This window comes from Penicillium roqueforti (assembly GCF_015533775.1).
Source record: "Penicillium roqueforti strain LCP96 04111 chromosome Unknown scaffold_01, whole genome shotgun sequence".
Taxonomy (NCBI): domain Eukaryota; kingdom Fungi; phylum Ascomycota; class Eurotiomycetes; order Eurotiales; family Aspergillaceae; genus Penicillium; species Penicillium roqueforti.
The window spans coordinates 3,643,133-3,666,565 of NW_024067565.1; the positions used below are offsets into that span (position 1 = coordinate 3,643,133).

The following is a 23,433-nucleotide window of genomic DNA, read 5'->3' on the forward strand; positions in this document are numbered from 1 at the left end:
ACCGTTATGAAGAATTTACGTTTAGTCAACGTTAAATGATCAGTTTTGATCTGCTTCCCGAGATGTGTTTGAACAAAGGTTCGATTTAGAATCATCGCAATTGGTTTGGAACTAGTCTGAGCTGGCAAGAGAACAGTTAGTTGGAAGTGGGATTTGATGCGAGGATGCTAGGGGCCCCCTGTACGAAACGCAGGAGGATGGCTCGATTAGTAATTAGATTTGAGATAACGAAGGAGGGGCAGGTGACAAGTGGGCAATTCAAGGCTGTTTTAGGAAGATTCTACATTGACAATGTCAATTTCAACTAATGTTAATGGGAACATACGACTTGGATGCAGGGATAAATCAAACTCGTTTCAACAATGTGGGAATAATAACCATGGCTTCGTGTTTCCCTAATCATCCGGTAGACAGCTAGTAGTGTCTTATTCAAGGGGTCTCGGAGACATTGTAGACCAGCTTCTCGCCGCTGACCTTGCCCTCCTTGAGCAGCTTTAGACCCTCGATCACACCCTTCAGTCCATGCTCGCCGACCTTGGTGGGGTGGGCCTTAATCTTTCCTTGGGCGAGCAGATCCTCGACAATGGGAATGAACTTCTCAGCGTGAGCCTTGTCCTCCGGCTTGGCGGGGATCGGCGTATCACCGAAGGAGAATGCCTCGCCGATAGTGGTATAAGCCAGGGTGTAGCGGTCGTTCACATTGGCACGGTTAATCTTGACGCTCAGCAAAGAGCTGTACTCGCCGCCATCGGTAGAGATAGCATTGTCGCAAAACGCAGCGCTGGAGTCGAGCGAGATACAGTCAAACACGAGCTTCAGGTTGTTATCAGTATCCTTGCGAATTTTAGCGGGGGCTTGCGGGTCCTTGTAGTCATAGACATCATCGGCGCCTAGGCTGCGGACCAAATCGAAGTGGTGCGGCGAGCAAGTGGTCAGGACCTTGTAGCCCGACAGCTTGGCAAACTGGATAGCCAGGGTACCGGTCGCGGTGGAGCCGCCGTAGATCAGAATGGGAGTGGCATCCTTGATGGGGTCGGTGGGAAGGGCAAGCTTCAGACTCTGGTACAGGCCCTGGCCCACGGTGTTGATGCCCACACCGAGGGTGGCGGCCTCTTGGAAGCTGATATTCTCGGGTATCTTCCACTGCAAGTCGCCCTTGGCGACGATGTACTCGGCGAAAGTGCCGTCCTCGGGCTGCACTGCATTGGAGCCGTGCACGAAGCCACATACGCGGTCACCCTTTTTGAAATCCTTTTTGACATCCTTGCCCACGGCCTCAACGGTGCCTGAATAGTCGCATCCGACGAGAACACCGGGAGGAGAAAGGTAGGCAACGTGCTTCCAGTCGGTGGGGTTCAAGCCCACACTGACGGTCTTGACGAGTAGATAGTCATCGCGAAGCTTGGGGATGGGTCGATCAGTGACCAGACCCTCGGTCTTGGGCTGAGCGATGATGACTGCCTTCATGATGGGTAGTTGATTGCGGAGCGAAGCGAAGCAATTATATAGAATGCAGTTGAGAAGAGGGAATTTGGAGAATTGGGAGGATATAGAGTGTGTGTTAGTTAAATAGTGCTCTGATTATAAATGCTCTGATTACAAACCTGAAGTATGACGAAAGGCAATCACTGATCGTCACAAATATTGTACCGACTCCGTCTCAGTCTATCCGCCATCCTCTCTACACAGCCCTTGGTGAACAGCGTTGCCCCTGGAACAGTTCATTGTTTTATTGTTGTGCCACACATGCCAGATCAAGACGCTACACAGCTTTTACGGGAGAACCCCCATGAAATTGGGCATCTTTCGATTCAGGCCTTTGATACTCTGCCTTGGTTCAGTCTCTTGACCGGTCTTCGATATTGCACAGGGATCATTGACATGAACACGAGTCGTGCAGCCAAGATTGGACGCATTCAGGGTGTTCATATTGCGTCATCCATTCCCTAAAACGAAGGATGGCTTTGGCATATATGAAAGAAACATGTATATACCGTAGCCCAATGGTCTATTCTTGATAGAGGAATGGTCGACTTTTTAATATAATATTTGCACCAATAGGCACATTCAACGAGCTTGCTATCAAAATCGGTTAACTGCAATCCGATTTAGGAATCAAGTGCCAGAAAGACATATACCAGGCATTGATAGATGAAGCAGACCGAGAGACAAACTACCAGCCGATGAAGACCATATCTTCCAGTCTCTCGAGATTTTATATTGAGATGTCTGACGCCAGTATAAGTATGAGGTAATGAGGTTCGCTAGCTAGCGCAAGGGGTATCAGCCAAGACCACGAGCAAAAACAGGGTTCACGCAATTTGAGAAAAACCATCAGACGTATATATAGCTATTCGAGTCCAAACCAACGGATTCGCCGTCTTCGAATCTCCATTCAGGACAAGACGTCGGGGGTTGGGATATCGCGGGGTCAGACCGTCAAAGTCGGTTAGTGTACGTTAGTGCTTATCTGCATAGACGACCCCTCCTCGACAGAATTCCTCCCAGACTTCTATTTCAACTTCAAGAAAAAGACAATCATGAAGGTTCTCTGTCTCCACGGAAAAGGGACCAGTGGCGCTATCTTCCGCTCCCAGATCTGTTAGCTCCCCCGCAGTCCCAAACCAACTCTCCAACTAACCGCGCCCAGCCACGTTCCGCTCCAAACTCCCCAATGACATCCAATTTGATTTCATCGATGGCCCATTTAAGAGTGACCCGGCGGCAGGCATAGATATCTTCTACAGTCCGCCGTACTACTCCTTCTGGGAAAATGATAGCGTCGAATCCGTCCGAGCCTCCTACAACTGGCTGACTGAGCACATCGCCAAGAACGGCCCATACGATCTAGCGCTCATGTTCTCGCAGGGCTGCGTGCTAGGCTCCAGTGCTCTCCTCTTCCACCAGGAAGAAACACCGCATCTCCCGCCGCCGTTCAAAGCGGCGGTTTTTATCTGCGGTGGCGCCTCGTTGAGCGTGCTGGAGGAGATGGGCTTCCATGTTTCGGCCGAGGCGCGCGATCGGGATCTTGCATCCCGGGCTGCGCTGGCTCAACAGGCGGGCTCGTCGGCGCTCTTGGCTCAGGGTGCGGATCGCTGGACTGGGCTTCAGACGGTAAACGGCGGGCTCTCGGAGGATGAAGTGCGGAAGGAGATTACTAGTCCCTACCGCATTAATATTCCCACGGTGCATATTTACGGCTCGAAGGATCCGCGCTGGGCGGCTGGTGTGCACCTTTCCGGTATCTGCGAACCGACGAAACGTCGCACCTATGATCATGGTGGTGGACATGAAATTCCTCGGACGGCTGCTGTGAGTAACTCGATCGCGGAACTTTTCAAGTGGGCTGCTGCACAAAGTGAAAGTGGAATTCAGTGAGGAGTGAATTATATTATGTCACACTTTATTTTTTTCAATAGATGAGATAGATTATAAGTGGAAATGTAAAGTTCGGCAAATTGTATTCTCTCGAGAGGTAGCGTGGGCTTGAACTAAGATATGAGAGGGCAGAGAGATCGACAAGACCCAATATTTGGCTCCACTTGCCAGCCTTGGTATTCCCTTGCCTCGTGTATATATGTACTCATCATATCCATCTCCAACACTCCCTATTAATAGATTCAACTCGATCGGTAAGAGATTTCTAAGGTTAGCCCTAATTCAGCCACGCTAGCCAATTCCGGCCCACTCGAAATTTCACCCTCTGCCCATATTCCGCAAAAGAAAACGAATTGCCAATATCCATCATGTCATGGGATGAAACGCTCAAGCTCACGCAGGCCGATGAGTCCGAGGAGTTCAAGTTGTTCGAGGCGGTTGTCAACGGGGATGTCACGGTCGAGGATGCCGTGCAATGGGTCATCACCACGACAATGGACAGACTGGAAGACTACGGGCCGGGAGGAAGCATCGAGAAAGCCGACGCCGTAACGTTCATAGCTATCATCGAGCTGGCTATGCAAATCGATACAACCCAGTATGGACCGCTGGTTGAGTTCCTGGGAGAATTGAAGCTGTACAACGCCGTTGATTCGTCAACGGGCTTGATCCTAAAAACACAAGATGGAAGCAGAGTCTGGTCACATCTGCCGTCGCTGAATTTCTGGGTCGCCGAAATATGGACAGACCGGATGACACGTAAGCGAAAGCGAAAGCGAAACTGTTTCTGTACTTTTCTTCTGTAGTGCTGACCTGTCGATTCGCAGAAATCTGTGACCCGGATATGGAACCCGATCAGCAGATCAGATGGGCGAAGCTCAATATCTTCCTCGCGCAAGTGACGCAGGCGGCTGAGGTTGAGTATACTTCCCTGCAGGTGTCGATCAGCGATGCTATGGATGTATCGCACATGGCACTCTGTGGACTGCGTCATGTGTTCGAAGAGCGCATTCCTTCTGAACATATTGCCTCGACGGCGGGTCTGCTCGGTGTGTGCTACTGGCTAATCTGTGCCGGTGATAGACTCTGGGAGAATGTACTCAACGGCCGCAAATACAACAGATATGATGGTCGACCGGGAGAATTGTATTCAGATCGCGGGTGGAAGGGCTTTGAACGCGAAAGATGGGATATATGGGTGCAGGGTCTTCGTGACGCGAAGGCCGCTTGCAGACCGGGCAAGGAACTCGTGGAAGATTTGATAGACCGGGCTCTGTCCAAAATAGAGCGTGTAATGAGTAATGAAATACCATCCAATTAAGCATTTACAAAATACTACGTTGTAATAATGTACACGTCGGTTTCGAAAACAAACATTCAAACCGGTTTATGACCGATTCTTAAACCTCACAGGGTATTGATTAGAGTTCAAACATTATATATAGAAAGACGCCAAACACAAGCTATCTAGAAACACAAGTCACTACCATGAAAAAGTCTCTTCAAACAGATCAACCGTCTTCTCCCCTTGTACATTCCTAACAGCCTCCCGCACACTATCACCCAGGCCACCAGGACCGCAAACGCTAACCGCCATCGCACCGATCTGGTCTTCTTTTTCTTTCTCTAGCACGGATTGCATACACGGCTTACCGTGGTGGATGCTGACCGGCACGCCAGGCGGAGCACATTGCATCCACAGCGAATCTGGCTGAGGGACATATTCCTCGACAGCATCCTTGTGTGATGTGATGTGGAGGCTGATGGACAGGAGGAGGCGTGGGAATTGGAAGAAGGAGTGCCCGTTCGAGTTTATTGGGCTTAGGGATTCGTGCCCTAGTATTTCGGCCATGAATGTTTGGATCCATGCGAGATGGTCTTTCCATATGTTAGTGGGCGATTATTTATGTGGAACGGGTGGGCCTGATCATACCGAGACTGCGGACGATCCAAACTAGATGCACTTTGCGGGTAGCTGTCTTTTGCTCCGTGAACGTGGCGATAACTTCATTCAAATATGACATCGGGTGGGTAATGCCGATTCCTCCGGCTATCAATAGGAGAGTACCGTATGAGGTGAGAGAATGGATACCACCTGTGAGATGTTAAACATGTTTCAAATATCAACAACCAATGGGTAGGAATCCATACCAAATGGCCCCTCCGCCAACGCCATAGCCTGAATCCGTCCCTCGGCGGAGGCTTCTGCCTTCTGGAGCAACTTTTTCGTGAATCCGTCTTGACCCTTGATTAGAACAGACATGGTTGTCGTCGCCGAGGCTCCAGTAAGAGCATCCATAGAGCCACCCGAGCCGCGCTTCTCGTTCGTATTCAACGAACCCGTTGACGACCACGCAACCGTAAAGGGATGCGAAGTCCACAAGCCCAGACACGGCATGTAGAGGTACATATACTGCCCAGGCCGGAAACGCCATGCGCGAGCCACGGCCACATCAACACGAGCAACTGACCCAGACAGAACCTCGACGGTAGCAGTTGTAGGACGCGAGCTGAGATTTCTCCAAAGCAATATCCCAAGTCGACCTGCACGATCCAGACCCCACAGGATCAAGGTGCAAAGCAGCACACGCTGTTGCAGTAGGTTTTGCAGGTGATACCAGAGCGCCACGAAGGAAAATACAGCCAGGGCTATGTGCAGGTGAAGAAATAGTTCGTAAAAAGCATGTCGGGCCGGCGACAGAGATTGAACGAAAATAAAAAGGAATCCAATGATGGCCTACGGAGATATATGTTAGATGGCCATGTGAAGTGCTGGTGGGCTGCATCACATACCAGAAGGCCGCATATAAAAAGCTTCTTCTGCCAAATAACATATAGAACATAGTCCGTGCCATCTGAGTTCAAGGTTTCATGTTAGCGAATGATAGCCGTATATGTGCAAGGCCACTCACGTGTAGAAGCCTTGTCAGCCAACACGGCGCTCATGTGGATGACGGCGTTGGCTGTGATCACCCGTCCCACCCAACGATGCATGAAATTAAACGTATCGAACGAGATCCCCAACAGCTGGACTAAAGGATTGTTGCGTCCTGCGCCTAGGACCAAGCCCGGCGTATTCATGACGGCCAGATGGCCCGCGGCGTACTTAAGCTGGAACATCTTCTTGGAGTAATCACTGAGCCACCAATCGACTGTCACAAGAATGAAGATTATGTTCAAGCTGATATAGATCAGCAAGCAAATCACTTCCAATCGTAGCGGAAGAGATCCCATATGAAGCCTCAAGAAGCGGAATTCGCGACTATGGCGATTGCCCCATATCGGGGCATACAGCAGATGCCTTTTCAGGGCCGCCTTGAACCGACTTGTCTGGCACAGCTGTGTCTGGTCGCTTCCTTGCCGTGCAGCCTTTGATCGTCGACGATGGCTGATGCGAATGACAGTCTTCCAGACGAATAAAAAAGCTATCAGTCCGCCGACAACAAACAGAGGGACCGCAATCGTGGGGTTCATAGGCGGCTCCCCCCGGCCATTTCCTTTGAGTTCCACACCCATCGTGCCATTAAACAGGCAAGGGGAGCTCAAGGTCAGGTCCACAGGCACAGGGATCGTCGATCGTCAACCACAATGAACAGAGTTTTAACCCTCAAGGATTCAAGACCAAGAAAGGGAGGACACAAGGTTTAAACGGGATAGTGTTATAAAGGATACTCGGGTCGCGTGGGGAAAAAGGAAGACGTGGGCATCATTGGCGTTGTATTAGTTTCCATACCAGCTATAGACACATGCCGTCATTGACCGCTGGAGGCCCCGCAAGTTTATTTTCTGTGAAGACGGACGAACCCACCCTCACGTTTACAAGGCAAGCGTAGACAATTGTCTCACATGGCCAGTGTAACGTCGAAACGGGCGAAACGGATCTTGGCAACGCTAATTCTATTCTGAGTGGAGATGATGGACGAGGCTGAGTGGTGAGGAATTCCAAATATCAGGGAAGTGCCCTGTCATGACCAAATCGAAGGGCATGTGGACCTCGACATAGTGTGGCGGACTGTGTAATCTTTGCATGTTTGGGTGTTCTAAGAACACGGGGATAGGCGTGGAGACGGAGCCGCTACTGTTCGGCAATCCGGAAACGGAATGTTGATACCTGCACTGCTGTCACTTTCAGCATTCCTCGTCCCAATCAGTCATGAGATAGGAACAAAGAGATGAGAAATTCAAAACTAACCATTTTGGTTCCTAGAGAGAGTTAATTTCGCTTGATCTTTGTAGAGCAATTGTCTGAATCCTCAATAGCAAGATGCTTAACGTAGACTCGAACCCCGGACACTCGGTCCAGTGGGATGCAACTGCAACATTAGAGACAATGGTCAAGTTAGAGGAAGCTGTAGCGTAGTAGTCTTGGAACCTTATATATATGACGCCATAGTACACTATGGTCAGACTTGCAGGCGCAAAGACTTCTGAATTGGTTCAAGAGATTCTAGGTAGAGGTCCGTGTGTTTAGAATGACACCAGATGGACAATTACCAAACGACTTCTTTCGGCCTCCATGCCCAGTCAGTGAGCTCCATTAAGCCAAGTCTCGCAAGCATCGCTAAGCATTCCGCTTCAGGGTAAGTTGACGGTCGTAGCGGGGCTGCCCCAGGAAAACTGAGTATGTCACGATGTGTAAGAGAAAGGAACATGATCATGATCATGATCTTCACGGAATATTTCAGATGAGTCAAAGTTCAGTACCTAGTGGCGTGACTACAGAGTCCAGACTACAGGTCAGGAGTCAGGAGGTCCACGGCAATGAGATTGGTGGCCTTGGCGTCCTGGCGAAATAAAGTTGATGCCTTACATTCCAGTTTCGTTGCATACTACTTAGTGCACTGTTTCCAGCACTCAAATGATGAGGCTTATCTCTCTAATGTACTATTAAACCACCGAAGCTGATACAGGCAAAGGGCGACGGGCGAAGTTGGTAATTGTCTTTTCTACTTCTGTTACATCCTGAGGTCCTCAGGTCTAGATTGCTCCAAACATATATAAATACCACATAGTACATACCAAAACGGGATAACTAAACGGTGTGATACCGGAATCATCAGATCCCTTGAGCTGTGACCTCTATGGTGGCTATGGCATGCCGACAATGGATTGTTGCATGTCAGAAAGGAGACAACTTGGAAACATACGCAAATCTCGCTGTTCTTGTAGAGCCATCCCCTGTAAAAACTGATTCCTGAGAACAGGCTGAATGCAGAATTGTTCTATTAGGAGCCTAGGCTCTATAGACCAGAGATCTTCTATTCATACAGCACAAATGGATTCATTCAAATATCAATTATCAACTATGTTATGATAATGCCATTCTAGTTGGCGCTAGAGCCTGTACAAATACGCTATTTCTGGGGTTATTCCATTCCCCCTTTTTCTCATGACCAAAAGGCCTTGACCATAACCAATTAGAAATACAAAAACCGAAAACGCCGTCATTATTGGGTTTGCATAAGTGACACCACACCCGTCCTAGGATCATTAGACATCTCAGCTGGGGACCTCCTGTACATTGGAAGGGGCATGAGGTATTGGCCTTCCATCTTCTTCAACAGAGAGGCTGCCATACCCAGTGTCGTTGCTAGCTGATCGTGCCCGGCGGAGAGGCGGTCTTTCGACAGGATAGTCAATCAGGTCTTGATCGGCGTCGCTTTCGGATGACTGAGATTCTCCCTTGCGACGACGGGTCCTGCGTTTCTTAGACATAGCCCTGTCAGGTGCGGTGTGCACAAAATCTTCAACATTGATGCCTGCATTTTGGCAGATTGCTGTGCACGAGTTGACAATCACCTCGACGAGAGTAGATGAAAAGCCGTAGAAAGCCGGGGTGTAGGCATTTCGGGCCCAATATATGAGCTCTGCTGATACCCGCCCGAGATTGGGAATGTCACGGGGGCAGAGGGAGAGCTTTTGATTCGGACGGGGTTTTTCTTCGGCTTCGTCGTCTGCGGAAGAGATAGCCGCCTCCGAGGCTGGAGCCGAAGGGGATGAATCGGATGACGCAATGTAATCCACGTCAGAGGCGAGGAGGTGTAGGAGATGATAGACAGACGAGAAACCGATGAGAGAAAGCTCGACTGGATCAATCGGAAGCTGATTGAACCAAGACACGGCCTTCTCCATGGTGAAGGAGTCAGGTAGTGAGGAGACACCACCTGTGGACCGTTCGGTGACAATGGTGGCAATCATAGCACAGCGCACGGCGATGGAGATTTCATCCCGCACGGAAACGGGCAGAGAGGAATCAAGGAAGTTGGATGAATGGCTGTGACTTCCCTTTCTCTTCTCTTTCGGTAGCGCGGCAAGAACCGCCCCAACATTTTCAATGCGGTTGTGCTCGAAGAAAACGGCTTTCATCACGAGTGCCCGAGTATGCGCGGCGGAAAGCACCGGCGCCACATCAAGGGACATCCGAATCTTCTCTTTGAATGCATCACGGCTTGCCTTGGACACCGGGCCCTTCCCGCTTGCTTCGAAATAGTTGAGAAGAGCGGTTTGGAGAAGATGACTGGACCACCAAGCTGCAAGTGCATCTTGGGAACATTGAATAGCTGGGTCCTCATCCACAACATCAAGCAGCACTTCGTCATCGCCAGTACCCTCCTGGGTTGGTCGATTCCAGGTCAGGTTCACAGCACGCTGGATAATGTTGTCAATCATGACATCCTCGCAATCCAGTTTGATCAGGGCAGCAAGATGAGGGGGAAGCTGATCAGGGTGACCCTCGGGCAGTGCGGAATTGATTTCTCGAGCCACACCCCACTGGAATCTGGCAAGAGCTCGCGCAATGTCGTTTGACACATGGAATGACCAGGAGCCCGCCTCTCCGACGTTCCACAAGAGAATGCGGACATGCAAGGCCTTTATTATCATTCTTGCGGGAGTACAAGGGAGTGTGCCGGCAGCGAAGATAGTGAGCACAAGGCGGCTCTTGCTGATCTCAGCATCTCCACCAGTGAGTTGAGCATCAATTGCGATATCCCAAGTCTTGACTCGTCCCTTCTCATCCTCCTCGGTGATTCCGGTGGCCCATGAGTAGACTTTCCATCCCATGAAGCATCGTAAGACGTATTCGAAGCATCTCGAAGTAACAACATACCACTCTCGGAAGAATCTATGACGTGGAACACCGACCCGTTGCATGCTAGTCAGCCAAGCCTGCCGACGGAAATCACTAGATGTAAGAGGCGCAGCCGGGCCCTCAGTAGCCAATTTGGATGGGCCGCGTCGGGTGATTGGCTGCGCATTGAACAAGTAGACAAAAACGATAAAGGCACTCCCAACGACCAGCGTTGCCAGAATGAGGAAATGCGAAAATGCACGTGCCTGCCACGAGTACCAGAACTGCTTCAGGTAGAATTCACAATGTGCCAGTGTGGGGGTTTGGAAACGGCCGAGAAGACTGATGGGGAGTGAAAACAGGCCCTTCGACTCGGACTCGGAATCGTCAGAGCCCATACCTTCAAGAACCATCAGACCGGCAAGAGCACCCAGCATATATTTGTTGGGCATCCTTGAACGTCGAGTGGAGGTATCTTCTCTCGCATACTGCGGTTGATGAGATGAGGATGATGACGAGGGGTACTTGATGTATGATTCAGCAAAGACACCTTGCTTTGCCGTTTCAGCTCGCATACGTTTCCACGCATCGGGAACTGGAAGGAGGCCTTCTGGGGGGTTCGGAGAGGTGGGTGAACTCTCGCTGGACACATCTTCCGCCTGAGAAAAGACACTAGGTGATGTACCGGAGTTCGAGTCCGTCGAGGCGTAGTTGCTGGGCGAGGACACAGAACCTGAGGATGTGGCGGCCTGATCTGCTACTTTATCAGCCTGGCGGAGTCGGTTCTTCAAGTCGGTGTTTTCGTCTTCCAAGCGTTGGTTACGAATTTCCAGATGTTTGATGTACTCCGTCGCTTTCGACAAAATGGATGCTTTGTTGAGCTTGTTGGCAGCATTTGCTCCCTCCGCTTCGTCGTCATCATCGGCTGAGCCTCCATTCGGATTCTTGGGCGACCGCAGGCTGGGAACACTGTCGCGAAGTTCGGCGATTTTATCGTTCAAATTGGCGCGATACCGCTTCTCAATAACGTTGTGAGCTCGCTTCTTGGCGGGCATTTTCTTGCCCGGCTGCACTGGTCCAGTCACTGTGGTGGCATCGTCATCGCTGCCCGTCTTTCGCTTCCGGCTTGTGCCAACACTGGAGATTGGAGACACCAGACCGTAAGGTTGCTGCTGGCTCGTACGATTTGGTCCAGGCAGGCGATGGGTGTACCCAAGGTTGTTCCCGGCATTGGGCTCGGATGGGATTTCCATCAAGCCGAGTGGAAGGTTAGGCGAGAAGTCCCCGTAGTTCAAATGACTTGGGGAGCTCATATCTGTCTGCGGGGAGATGGATGGTAGATCTATAGATGAGGCCATTGGCTTTTGATCTCCTTCCGAGAACATTGGTTCATCCCATCGCATCCACTGGGTCCAATCCTGGTTCACATTCTCTCCGACGGGATGTGTGAACAAATGACCATTTCCTCGTGTCTCATCCCCACCAGGGTTTCGTGAAGAAAATAGCTGAAAGTCATTCTCCATATTAGGACCGGACATCTTGGACGGCTGGGTCCTCGGCCAATGTCTAAGTCCGAATGAGTATTGGGCAGTCTAGATAGTTGTCACTGATAAACATGTTAGTTTCAGTAATACAGAAAAGCCACAGCTCCTTTAAGAAAACAGAATCTAGCTGCCTGCACAGCCATAGGCAAGCAGAAAGCTAGGCCGAGACAGGCTAGCGGCGATCCCTGAGAGCATTAAGGAGGTAGATAGATGATACTGACTGGGTTCAACTTCAAGTGTAACGCTCGAACTCAAATGCACGAAGCTTAATAGACGTGAACGTACTCCGTGCTTTCTGCAAGGTGAGATGTAAAGACTGAGTTGCGAGGAGGGGGATGTGAGTGTAACAGTCACGGGCGGTGCTAGGCGATTGGAGGAGCAGAAAGCAGGGGTGGAAGATACCCACATACAGACGTAAAGTACTTAGGGCCCAAGGAAGCAAGTGGATTCCCAAATTCGTTGGCGTCAAGGTGATCTCCAAGAGAAGGTGGATCTCATGCGCCTTGAGAAATACGAGAAACAACGTAATGGGAAGAGACAGCCCTAGAGATACAAGCTATTGCTTCAAACTGTGATTAAACTGCCAGAGTCCCCATGCATGAAGATCAGGGGAGGTTGAATGGCCAGGCAGCCGGGGAAGGCAGTTTCGTCGTATGATCGCGGCTGACCGCACTTCCGGTCACCCCTGACGGTATCCCGGGCGTTAATTACGCTGAGTCATGATATTTTGTGCGTGTAACAATGTAATTTGTGTTTTGTGACAGTAACCAAAAGTCAATTATCATTGGTCATCAATATCCCCACTTTGCCTCCTCCTGCAGGTGCCCAAGAACGTTTCGAGCTTCAACTTCTTCTCTTCTTTAGATTTCTTTGTCTACTGCGTTGTATCTCCTTCCTAACCTTTTAGATTCACTTGCTGAAACAAAGCGAGCCGCATTTCTCGTTTTCCTCGCACTCGAATCGGCTGAACACGTCCGCGCGTGATGTCTTGGCGCCCCGCGGGTAGGCGACACGGGAAAAAATGGGCGTGTTATGATCTTATCTGATCGTGCTAGTCTCCACTCCTGCCTCGTCGGCAGCACCGGAACCAGAGCAACGGCGCAAGAGGCGAATGGAATCAACAATACTCGTACTCCGTACAATATAGGCTATGTGGATCTGAATCCGGTATCGCAGTCCATATTTATTCACTTCGACAGAAGCACATGGCTCTCGCGACCAATTTCTGGAAAGCTAAATGAAAATCTCTGTCTGATGCTTCGGACAATATGCATCCCGCGTCAAATTCCATTGAACCGCCGACTGATCTCATTATTACCACAATGAGCTGAAATATGTTAACTGGGTACCATCCGGGCAAGAGATTGTACTTGATCATCCCCTCACCGACTCCTTCAATACGTCACCGACCTCCTCGTATGGAGCACCCGGCTTGAGCCTCTCTAGCGCATTCCCCACTGTGTATTTTATCAATGCAGAGCACAGATTTGATACATAACTCACTGATACTATATCTAAGTTAGCACGTGGCCATTTGTTACAACCAATAACAAAACGGGTTGCATGGAGCCTAGATCGGTTGTGCGGGCCCGATTATGAGCTGCCAAGCTGAGATGAGACTTGAGTTCACAAGGGTCGCCTTTCATGGAGTTGAGAGCTCGTTGGTGGGACCCCGTTTGTATTGGGTGGAAGTTATAGCCGTTCCTTCAGAAAAACCTGGCTGGATTGTTAGAGTTACATTTTCAACAATTTGGCCGACATCGGCGATGAGATCGCCATAGGGATCCTCGATGTCACTTTTGTGAACAAAGCCACAACTGCTTCACGTCGAAAACTTTCATGGAGTTCCGGGGATCAAATTCCATGGCTAAGAGTCCTTTGAAGACATTATAGCTAAGGCCAGGCTCTTTCGCGGTCTTTGGGGGTAGTTGAACTGTTTTCTTTATGAAACAAGGTGAGCGATTTGTCTCAAGTTTTCATATATTCTACCTAGATGCGCAAGTAATGTCGGGGCTCTTGGTATTTGTTCTTCACTCAGAATCTCGTACCGTTCTTCTCGACTGCCTAGTCCCCATGAAGCCTATCATTTTTGATTCAGACTTCTGGCCGACTCTTGAGAGCTCTTTAGCGAACGAGCCGGGTCCTCTCTGTAGTATGCAGGATATTTGGGGATGGTTGGGCTCAGGAAATTGAATTGAGTGGTAGAAAAGATGCCTCTGAGATTTCAAAGGATGAAAGAGAAGGTGTAACGTATAGAGTGATGGGATACTATAGATTTGATCGGTATTACTACCATGAACAAAATATGCTAAAGAGCACTCCATTTGTGGGGCATTATACCCTTCTCCACCTTAATGGATCGACGTCTGTGCTGCCGAGAAAGGATGAAAAAACACGTTTGATAGGTTGGCATTCAGGTGAAGAGAGGGGAGAAAATAAGAAAATCGCAAAGTGGAGGGGGAAGGCAGAGAAACTTTGTCTTCTCGAAACCTGCCGGTACCGATGAGTTTTGCATAGCATTCAAAATAGGACTGCAAGATAATCTTCCTTCAGGTTCCCAGCTGGATTGGTGTCTCATCAATTCAGTTGCACGTGTTCCAAGGCCCAGAGAGTTCTCAACGGGGTCAATAACATGGGGAGGGGACTGAGAATAGGGACCAATCTGAATACTTCACGAGAAAGAAAGTGGTAGACAGGCTGAGGACTTTATGGCATCACTGGTGTACAAACATACGCGACGACAAAACATCAACAACAGTATCCTCTTCTCCAACCTCGTGCCACTGGCTCAAGGATTGATGAAAAGAAAATATTCTCCACGAATGGAGGTGCCAAATAATACGTCTGCCGATAACACAAGTGCCATTGAACAAACTGTTCCGCCGCGTGGTGCGATGCAGGGACCAGCCTGTGGTGAACTGTCATATTGATCACAGTCACCCAAACATGGTACGATGAAGAAGAAAGAAAAAAAAAATGAGAATACGCGGGGAGGGGCTCGCTATATACCATTTACCAGAGGACTGCGCCACAATAGAATGTTTGTTCCTTTTGTATCACACGCCTCGATTATCCTTAGGGATTCCTAAGCCACAGAGTACTGCCGTGCATTTGTGAAAATTCTAAAGCAGGTTAGTTGAGCGGTACGGCCCGCCCCGTCGATGTGAAAACCTTATATCTCCGTGTTACAGTAGAAGTCACCAACGAATTTGGAAATTGAGGCTAGATAGGCGCAGAAGAGCAGAGAATGATATGTCTCCTAATTGTATTGAACAAAGTATGACTTATGCCGTTGCCGATTGACGACGTGAGACGGCGAGGACTATACATCATCATCATCTTCCCCAGAGCTTTGCTTACACACTTGAGATACAAAGCCTGTGAATTATGATGGAAATATACCATGGTCTATCCAACACAACTGAGATCTGGTATCCTACTCGTGACCCCACCGGCTCATCGAAGGACAGCAGCTGATAGGGCCAGTGGAACTTGTTACTCCCATGCTTTTTTACCAAGCGCAAAGCCCCTAGAGAGACCAGCTTCGACACATGTTCAGGGCTCTCGATTAAGTGTGCAAGATCTCTACGAACCCTGCCTGTGCTGCTCACATCCCTATTTCTCCACCTCAGGGGAATCCATGGAGTCTCGGAACCATGAAATCCATCTACCGTCATATTCTCTACTTCGAACCAGCGATCCTTCCTATTGTACCAGACCACCGACACTGCAATCGTTACGCGACGAGTAACTACTGAGACAATGCTCGCCTGAAAGGAAAAGCCTTCCGTCGTTGCTTGGCTCTAATCGAGCGATGCACAAATGATGTCGAAATTGCACTATGTATACAGTGAAGGGATTTCTGTTTCATGTCACATTTGAGAAGGAGAATATGGCAGTCATAGTCTCATTTGTCAGTTGCTCGTGATGAGAGGATCAGCCTGGTGGCTGATCACCCAGAACGGATATAATGCGCCTTGGCCGAATACATCGTGCGGGGGGATATAAAGAGATAGACTCCATATCGGTGTCTGGCCGATGATCAGGCCACCAAGGTCCTACCGGATTTCAGTCCGTTCAAATATAGGAAGGAATGTCTTAAAATGAGTACCTTGCGATTTGCTACTGTTACTTGTCTCAATCACTTCAAGTCAAACACTCTTTCATAATTTATTTCTTAAAATATAGATTCATGCTTTATGATCTTGCGACAGAGCACTCTATGATAATGTGCATACATGCACATATCACACTAACCAAATTACTAACTAAAAGAGCAATACCGAGACTGAAATGAGCTCAACCTTCAATCTCGACTAGGCAGCACGATGCAAATTTAGTGCTGCAGGGATGGTCAGTAACGAGTCTACAATGTGCTAGAGACAATCAACTTACCGAGATATCTTCCCATTTCTCCCAGCCACGCCCACGAACCTGAGCCAGTTCTTCATCCGTTAGCTGCTTGCCGGTAGTGAAGTATCCTGATTGGATCTTGGCATCGATCTCGACTCTTGAATCACTAGGGATCATCTCATCGGGGATAGGGATGCGCTCGATAATATTGATGCCGGAGTTCACGATGGCGTCGTACTTCATGTTGGACATTGACAGCATGCGATCGATCTTAGTGATGCCGAGCCAGTGCAGAATGTCGGGCATAAGAGCTTGGAATCGCATCTGCAGGGGATGAGGTCAGTATATGCGAGTCACATGGAATGATGAGGATACTTACGTCGCGGACACCTGCAATATTCTCTGTCCGAGTGAAATACTTATCGGCGGTGTCGCCACCACGCTTGCGCGCATTGTACACAAGATACTTAATAACTTCTCCGAGGGCTCGACCTTCCTTGCGGAAGTAGATTACCACACCACTGCCGCCGTTCTGTGCCTCTCGGATTGCTTCGCGAATACCGAACGCTAAGTATGGTCGGCAGGTACAGATATCTGACTGGAAGACATCACTACCATTACATTCATCGTGGACGCGCAGAGCCAGTTTGACATTAGGGTCCGCGATCCGCTCTGGTGGGCCGAAGATGTACACGGTAAGGCCTCCGATTGGTGGCAGGAATGTTTTCAGATCAGGCCGAGTGATAAGCTCAGGGTAGCTGCCACCGGTATGTTCGAACAAAGTCCGACGAAGAGTGCCTTCATCGACGCCAAATCGCTCTGCCACACCGGGAAGATACCAGACAGGCTCGGCTGCTACTTTAGTGACACGCACCTCGCCGGACGAATCAACCAAGACAGACCCGTCCACCTCGAGCAGGCCATTCTTGACGTCATCGGCAATCTCCGCGAGTTTCATGTTCGCCCGAGTGACTGCCATCGTTGGACGGATATCCCAGCCAGCCTCCAGCTCTTCCTTGAACTGGTTGACAATGTCATGGCCGTAAGGATCCATAGAGACGATCTTTTTCTTATCCGCCCAGGCAGGCTGCGGGGGGAAATTGAAAGTCGGCTGAGAATTACGGAAATCCGGTCGGAAATCCGCATCCAAGTCACCAGCGGCAATGGCAAGGGCATTGTATACGCTGTAACTGCCACCGTGGGCGCCGATGGCATTGCGGCGCTTGACGAGGTTTCCACTGCGGGATACAACTACCGGACCCCGGGATTTGGCGTCGGGAGCGCCCCACTCCAGAGGGACGGGCTCAATGCCGCTCTGGCCTGGGTACGTGGTCAACTATACTTGATATCAGCATCATCCGAAGACATTGAAGTCAGCCCAGATCTGATCTTTCTTACGATAATATGGTTGCTGTATCGGGGATTGGGGTCGGCGGGGGCTGCGGAGGCTGCGGGAGCTGCGGGAGCTGTAGATGGTTCCATTTGTACGGGCAAGATATTGGTGACGGATTCTGTTTTCAACATGGTAAGAGAATATACGGTCCTGGATGATGACCAGAAGGATGAAGCGATATAGAGAGGTTACAAAGAAAAGAAAGAGGGGGAAAGAGACCTGGAGGAGGGGAAGTAGTCGGCCATGTGACTTATCTTCTCCTCACGTTATCTGAGGGGCTTATCTGCATACAATCAAAAGGACGACCGGTCTCAGATAGCACGTCTGAATGTCTTGGCTTTGGTTATCATGTAGTATCGTGTACAAATCGAATGGCGGTATATGGTGTACATACAAGTTCTAACGATCTCCCTAGCTTCTATACGGCGTCTCCACCGGTTTCCACCGGAGTTCTTCGGCGTTCGATCTAACTGGCCGGAGTTAGCGAACACCGAAATTCCCTAGGTGATTGCAGTTTGCCTTGACCACGGAGTCCGTACATTAAGCAGGATTTCCTGTATCTCCCCATGAGGTAAATGCTTTCGTTGATTTCAATGCCACCCGCTAACGACGTGTACGGGCAGTACCTCGCGTCGTCGCAATGGCAAACCAGCCTCCTGCGAGCCGTGTCGGAGAGACAAAGTCCGCTGCGACCATGCATTACCTGTATGTACTCGCTGTAGAGATCGTGGGGTCTCTATGCGATGTTACTATCACCCCGCCCCTCTGACGAGGGCCAAGGGTCGCCGTATCTTCCCACTGGCAGAGGGGGTCCCCTTTGATCGACCTCCATCAGCAAGGTATGTTAATTGTAAATTCAGTTCTTTGTTTCATTCTCAAGCGGTCTACACCATTGAGTTCCCAGCGGCCAATTACCGCCTCAATTTACCTCCATAGATATCAATATATACATATCAGCCTCTTATAATTGCTGTTTCCCAGGAACCCTCATCCAACCGAGACATCACTCAATCCCGACGTGTCTAATGCGGGACAAGAGAGCTCTTCTGGGCGCATAGCCCGTACCCAACCACTGCTTTCTGGGTACTTCGGCCCCACGAGCTTCGTATCCCCCCTAACCGAGGATGTGGACTTGGGCCAGGGTCTGGGTCTGGAGATTGAATCTGCCCAGAGAGTCCTGCCACCCTACTGGGTCCACAAGATCTCCGAAGTACTATTAACACTCAACGACTTTCCCGCAGTTGAGGCCCTAATCCGTGATTATTATGCACTCAGCCAAAGCGCGATTATAGCGGCGCCATTCGTGCTCAACAGCCTTGAACCGGTCAAATCCATGTGCAAAGAAAACATAGCAGACCGTAATCTTACCGATTTCACATCTTCACTGACAGTGAGCATAATACAAAACACATCTGAGATTTTCGAAGTTCCGTCTGCAACACAAGGGCGAGACTTCCACACCCTATTTACGGGGCCCGCGATCCGCCTGGAGATTATTGGGCTTCTCTGCGCCCTCGCTGGTCGGGCAAGATATCTAGGGCTCGCGAGTGACAGGTTCGATGACGGCCGAACCTCGCGGTCACAATATGCGCATAAGATGCTTGCAGCCAGCGAGGCCGCGCTGCACATTTGCAAAATTCTCACACCGCTCAATGACCTGACAGTATGGCTGGTACATGAGATTCTCCTATTGTCGGATATAGTACATGGCGACTCCAGTTCGTTAAGTCTTCCAATATATCAGTCACCTTGCCTTTTCTAACACCTTTCAGGTCCCGCCTGTTGGAAACGACTAGGCGAGCTTTCAACTGACATTTTTGCACTTGGTCTTCACCGTGACTCCAAGACATCGAGCGGTGTACCCGAGTTTCTCTTGGAGGCACGTAGACGCCAATTCGCTGCAGCGTATCAGCTCGACAAAAGCATCGCCACATTCTTAGGTCGACCGCCAAGATTACCATGGCGATACGCCGATTGTCGCATGCCACTCGATATCAGCGATGAGGCACTCGCTACCGATAAAACAATCCTAGATTACACTCGCGACTGCATTGATGAGAATGGCTGGAATATCCACGGAGTAGTCCAGCGGTCATCATGGATTCGAGTGCGATTTATCATCAGTACATTTCGGGATGAGATTCTCGAGGTCTCTTTGCAGAACGTGACACCCGAGATGGAAATTATGCTCAAGTAAATCATCCCTTTCTCCGTACTGTTGTTCAGCAGCTGAAACTATACAGGAACATCTCTCAGCGATGTCATCTAGCATGGGATTCGCTCCCCGGTTGGCTACGCTACAGCCCGCAATGTTGGGATCAGAATTTACACGTAGCAGTGTGCCTCATGATGATTATTTCATATCTGGCATACCTATACAACGACTTCCTCATTCAGAGACTCATTGCCGGGAAGAATAATCCGCGCGGAAACACAGCACTGCTCTCCGTGAGCGCTGACATATTATCAACGGTCCTGTCATTAGGCATTCAACGCGAGCAAATGATTGATCTCCGGCCAGATTTTGCGTGGACAGTAAGTACTAACTAAATTGAAGCTACTTCTACCCATGATACTAAGTGAATGGCAGGTTCTACTCTACGGCTTCCCCAGCGCCAGTCTACTCATCAAAGCTTTGCAGCATCAAAAACGCACAGGCGAGCCATTCCTCTACGAGGGATCTAGATCGGCACTTATCCGCAATTTGAGTGTCTTCATTTCGCATCTTGAATCTATAGTTCGGCCGGATAATGCCAACTATGCTCTCTTTCAGCGAGCCAGTCAGCTATTCTCGAGGATTATCGATGAGATTCTAGAGCCGCAGTCCATTCTTCCGGACTCGAATCTTGATAGTTCTGCTTTTGACTTTGATCCGATGATTGAGGTTGATGGCCTGGATTTTTTCAATAACATGGATTTTGGTGTTGCCTTTAATCAGTGGTTGTTTTAGGGGCGATCCGTGTATATAGTCGTGACGGAAGTGCTTTGTGAATAGACAAATCAGAGTATAGATCTGCCTCTGTGAATTTACCTCAAGGGGTAATCATCAACATCGTCAGATCTTCTCGGTCTCACTCACTACCACCGTATTGGGCTAGACTGTATGTTCTCTACGCTATGGGATGGAGTAGAATCCCCGCGGAACATGAACTCTCAACTATATGAATGATTAGCAAGAGACCGAGCCAGAGAAAAGACAGACATAGGCTCAAAGGTGATTCCACCTGTGTAATGACGTCTGTCTAAGCAACAGTACTACTGAGTCACCGACTTACCTCGGGAATTCGACGCAGCCCGAGGAACTGTAGCTGGGGTCTAAGTTGTCGTAGGTAATGGTGACCATGACGATAGCCAGGGTGAGCGATATCCTCTGCGTGTCTCAACTCCGCGTCGATTGTTACGTTGACATTATTGCTAAACCCCGAGGTCTCCATGAACTGGGCAGAGAACCGGTTCCATGACAGGACGAGGAAGATGCGAGGGAATCTGAATACACGAAAGATTAATAGGTGCCGAAAAAAAGGAAAAGAAGACAATCTACAAAGAGGTTGAAAGGAAAAAGAAATTGTGGTTTTTAACAACAATCGACTTCCTTGATTTGAAGCCAGCCGCTTTTGGCATATCTGGCAAATGAAGGCCAGGAGAATGGGCTGTAGGGGCAGCCATGCGCGCAAATAGGTATCTAATTTCCTCTCGCCCCATTGACCCGCGAAAAAAGAAGAGATTTCGTTACTCTCCAAAGCATGAAACGTGAAATTATTCGCCAGAAAATTGAGATTGAAGGAAGGGGTCAATGTATGTTGTATGACATCGACACCGACACCGACACCGACACCCGTTTCGTACACTTAGTTGCCTTGGGCGAAGTTGGCCTGAGCTCGGGTATTCTTGATGGTCTTCTTGATCATCTCCTCCACTTCATCCCAGTCGCTAGTATCAATGCGGTCGATGGTACACTGGAAGTGCTCTTGGATCTTGCGAAGCATCTCCCACTCGTTGCGGTTGGAAACAAATGAGATTGCCACGCCAATGCGACCAAAGCGACCAGTACGACCGATACGGTGCAGATAGGTCTGGTAGTCGGGTGTGTTGGTGCGCTGACCGCCAGAGTATTCCTCGGGGATATCCTGAATGCGAGAATGGTTAGTTTGGACGTGAAAGCGAATTAACAATGAACTCACGTAGTTGACGACCAAGGAAACTGTAGATACATCGATTCCACGAGCGAGAACATTGGTTGTGATGAGAACCTTAGCTTCACCGCTGCGGAAGGAATCAATCACCGCGTCACGCTGGGATCCCTCGACACCACCAGTCAGCGAGGCGACAGTGTGGCCCTCAGCAACCATACGCTTCTCGATCTCAACGGCAGAGGCACGGGTCTAGAGAGCGGTCAGCAAAATTCCAATCTTAATCTGAGATAATACTTACCCGAACGAAAATGATTGAGGATCCGACAGTGAGCAGTCCGTAAAGCTGAACGAGATTCTGATACTTTTCCTCGTCAGTGCTGCAATCCATGTAGAGTTGTTTAATGCCCTCAACAGTCAACTCCTCGTGTTGGAGGGTAATCTCGTTAGCGGCAGGAGCAAACTTGCCCGCATAGCGGTAGACATGAGCGGGGAAGGTCGCCGAGAACAGGACGATTTGAACATTTCGGGGAAGCATCCTATTCAGGTGAACTATTAGCCCGGTACTTTGAGTGGTGGAATTAGTACTTACGCCTTGGCCCGAATGCACTGGTCTCCCAGGCCTTGCTGGTCAAGCATGTTATCTGCCTCATCCAGGACAAGCACCTTCAAACCGGTAGGGTTCATGACACGCTTCTTGATCATATCCTGAACAGTACCAGGTGTGCCAACCACAACCGAACAATCCATCTTCGTCGGGCGAGCATTAGAATCGGCAGGAACAGCAGTTCCGATAATGAGCCCTTCAAGGAATTGACCCATAATCTGGATCACTCCGACAATCTGGCGGGCCAATTCACGAGTAGGAGCGAGAATCAGAGCTTGGGGTGTTATCTGCGACTGCTCCGTTGAGAGGTCAAGACGACTAAGAATGTTGAGGACAAAGGCTGCGGTTTTACCGGTACCAGACTGCGACTGACCAACCAAATTCTTCGGAGGATTGCTCATCAGAAGGGGAAGAGCACGCTCCTGGACCTTGGACGGCTTGCGGAAGTTCATGGTAGAGAGACCTTTCAGAATGCGCGCATCCCTGGAGTGTCAATCAGGTTAGCTGTGAGACTCTCATTTGGACGCGTATCAGTGGGTAGCACTTGCAGGCCTAGATCTTCAAAGCTTTTGACCGAGAACAGGGGGTTGTTGGGGTCCGCTTGCAAGTCACTCAATTTCACCGCGACGGTGTAGTCAGGCTCCTCGAGATCTGCCGAGCCCTGCGCGGGGCCAGAGGCGCCATCCTCCTTAGAAATGGTGGAGACATTGGCGGGATCTGTGAAAGTAAAGAGGATATTAGCTATCAGCCGGGGTAGCGCGTTTTCCGGTCGTGTGGACTGGAGGAACAGCGACGGTGGCGTGGTCTCGTCTCGTACCGGTGGGAATCGACTCGTCAGGCTTGGTGACACGGTCAGCCAAGGAGCCTGCAGCAGGGGCAGTCTCTGGATTCTCAGACATTGTGCAAAAGTTTCGTGGGTATCTCGAGAAAGAGTTGGAGAAGGAAAGATGGAGGGGTGG

General features: G+C 49.7%; 10 protein-coding genes across 10 annotated transcripts; 3 read left to right on the forward strand and 7 right to left on the reverse strand.

The window, feature by feature from the left end:
- Nucleotides 1-429: 429 nt before the first annotated feature.
- Nucleotides 430-1,467, reverse strand: LCP9604111_426 (zinc-binding alcohol dehydrogenase family protein; the record flags this gene model as incomplete). Its single annotated transcript, XM_039068741.1, has 1 exon — nt 430-1,467. The coding sequence occupies one exon, from the start codon at nt 1,465-1,467 to the stop codon at nt 430-432; it is 1,038 nt and encodes a 345-aa protein (XP_038932974.1).
- Nucleotides 1,468-2,540: 1,073 nt separating this feature from the next.
- On the forward strand, nt 2,541-3,378 carry LCP9604111_427 (putative EF-hand calcium-binding domain protein; the record flags this gene model as incomplete). Its single annotated transcript, XM_039068742.1, has 2 exons — nt 2,541-2,601; nt 2,651-3,378. 2 exons carry the CDS (start codon nt 2,541-2,543, stop codon nt 3,376-3,378), a joined length of 789 nt encoding a protein of 262 aa, XP_038932975.1.
- A 368-nt stretch (nt 3,379-3,746) lies between these two features.
- LCP9604111_428 (DUF3632 domain-containing protein) lies at nt 3,747-4,699 on the forward strand (the record flags this gene model as incomplete). Its single annotated transcript, XM_039068743.1, has 2 exons — nt 3,747-4,137; nt 4,206-4,699. The coding sequence occupies 2 exons, from the start codon at nt 3,747-3,749 to the stop codon at nt 4,697-4,699; spliced, it is 885 nt and encodes a 294-aa protein (XP_038932976.1).
- Nucleotides 4,700-4,861: 162 nt separating this feature from the next.
- LCP9604111_429 (ferric reductase family protein) lies at nt 4,862-6,894 on the reverse strand (the record flags this gene model as incomplete). Its single annotated transcript, XM_039068744.1, has 5 exons — nt 4,862-5,256; nt 5,312-5,473; nt 5,530-6,115; nt 6,172-6,233; nt 6,291-6,894. The coding sequence occupies 5 exons, from the start codon at nt 6,892-6,894 to the stop codon at nt 4,862-4,864; spliced, it is 1,809 nt and encodes a 602-aa protein (XP_038932977.1).
- Nucleotides 6,895-7,275: 381 nt separating this feature from the next.
- LCP9604111_430 (uncharacterized protein) lies at nt 7,276-7,573 on the reverse strand (the record flags this gene model as incomplete). Its single annotated transcript, XM_039068745.1, has 2 exons — nt 7,276-7,494; nt 7,571-7,573. 2 exons carry the CDS (start codon nt 7,571-7,573, stop codon nt 7,276-7,278), a joined length of 222 nt encoding a protein of 73 aa, XP_038932978.1.
- Nucleotides 7,574-8,877: 1,304 nt separating this feature from the next.
- Nucleotides 8,878-11,985, reverse strand: LCP9604111_431 (basic helix-loop-helix domain-containing protein; the record flags this gene model as incomplete). Its single annotated transcript, XM_039068746.1, has 1 exon — nt 8,878-11,985. The coding sequence occupies one exon, from the start codon at nt 11,983-11,985 to the stop codon at nt 8,878-8,880; it is 3,108 nt and encodes a 1,035-aa protein (XP_038932979.1).
- Nucleotides 11,986-12,039: 54 nt separating this feature from the next.
- LCP9604111_432 (uncharacterized protein) lies at nt 12,040-12,399 on the reverse strand (the record flags this gene model as incomplete). The annotated part of the gene is made up of 2 exons (XM_039068747.1): nt 12,040-12,053; nt 12,213-12,399. 2 exons carry the CDS (start codon nt 12,397-12,399, stop codon nt 12,040-12,042), a joined length of 201 nt encoding a protein of 66 aa, XP_038932980.1.
- A 3,928-nt stretch (nt 12,400-16,327) lies between these two features.
- On the reverse strand, nt 16,328-17,868 carry LCP9604111_433 (putative GTP cyclohydrolase II; the record flags this gene model as incomplete). The annotated part of the gene is made up of 4 exons (XM_039068748.1): nt 16,328-16,333; nt 16,387-16,668; nt 16,724-17,680; nt 17,743-17,868. 4 exons carry the CDS (start codon nt 17,866-17,868, stop codon nt 16,328-16,330), a joined length of 1,371 nt encoding a protein of 456 aa, XP_038932981.1.
- Nucleotides 17,869-18,303: 435 nt separating this feature from the next.
- Nucleotides 18,304-20,687, forward strand: LCP9604111_434 (transcription factor domain-containing protein; the record flags this gene model as incomplete). The annotated part of the gene is made up of 7 exons (XM_039068749.1): nt 18,304-18,308; nt 18,361-18,442; nt 18,518-18,576; nt 18,719-19,455; nt 19,510-19,930; nt 19,981-20,272; nt 20,328-20,687. The coding sequence occupies 7 exons, from the start codon at nt 18,304-18,306 to the stop codon at nt 20,685-20,687; spliced, it is 1,956 nt and encodes a 651-aa protein (XP_038932982.1).
- An 898-nt stretch (nt 20,688-21,585) lies between these two features.
- On the reverse strand, nt 21,586-23,373 carry dbp5 (ATP-dependent RNA helicase DBP5; the record flags this gene model as incomplete). The annotated part of the gene is made up of 6 exons (XM_039068751.1): nt 21,586-21,864; nt 21,919-22,119; nt 22,169-22,406; nt 22,460-22,957; nt 23,023-23,191; nt 23,292-23,373. The coding sequence occupies 6 exons, from the start codon at nt 23,371-23,373 to the stop codon at nt 21,586-21,588; spliced, it is 1,467 nt and encodes a 488-aa protein (XP_038932984.1).
- Nucleotides 23,374-23,433: the final 60 nt, after the last annotated feature.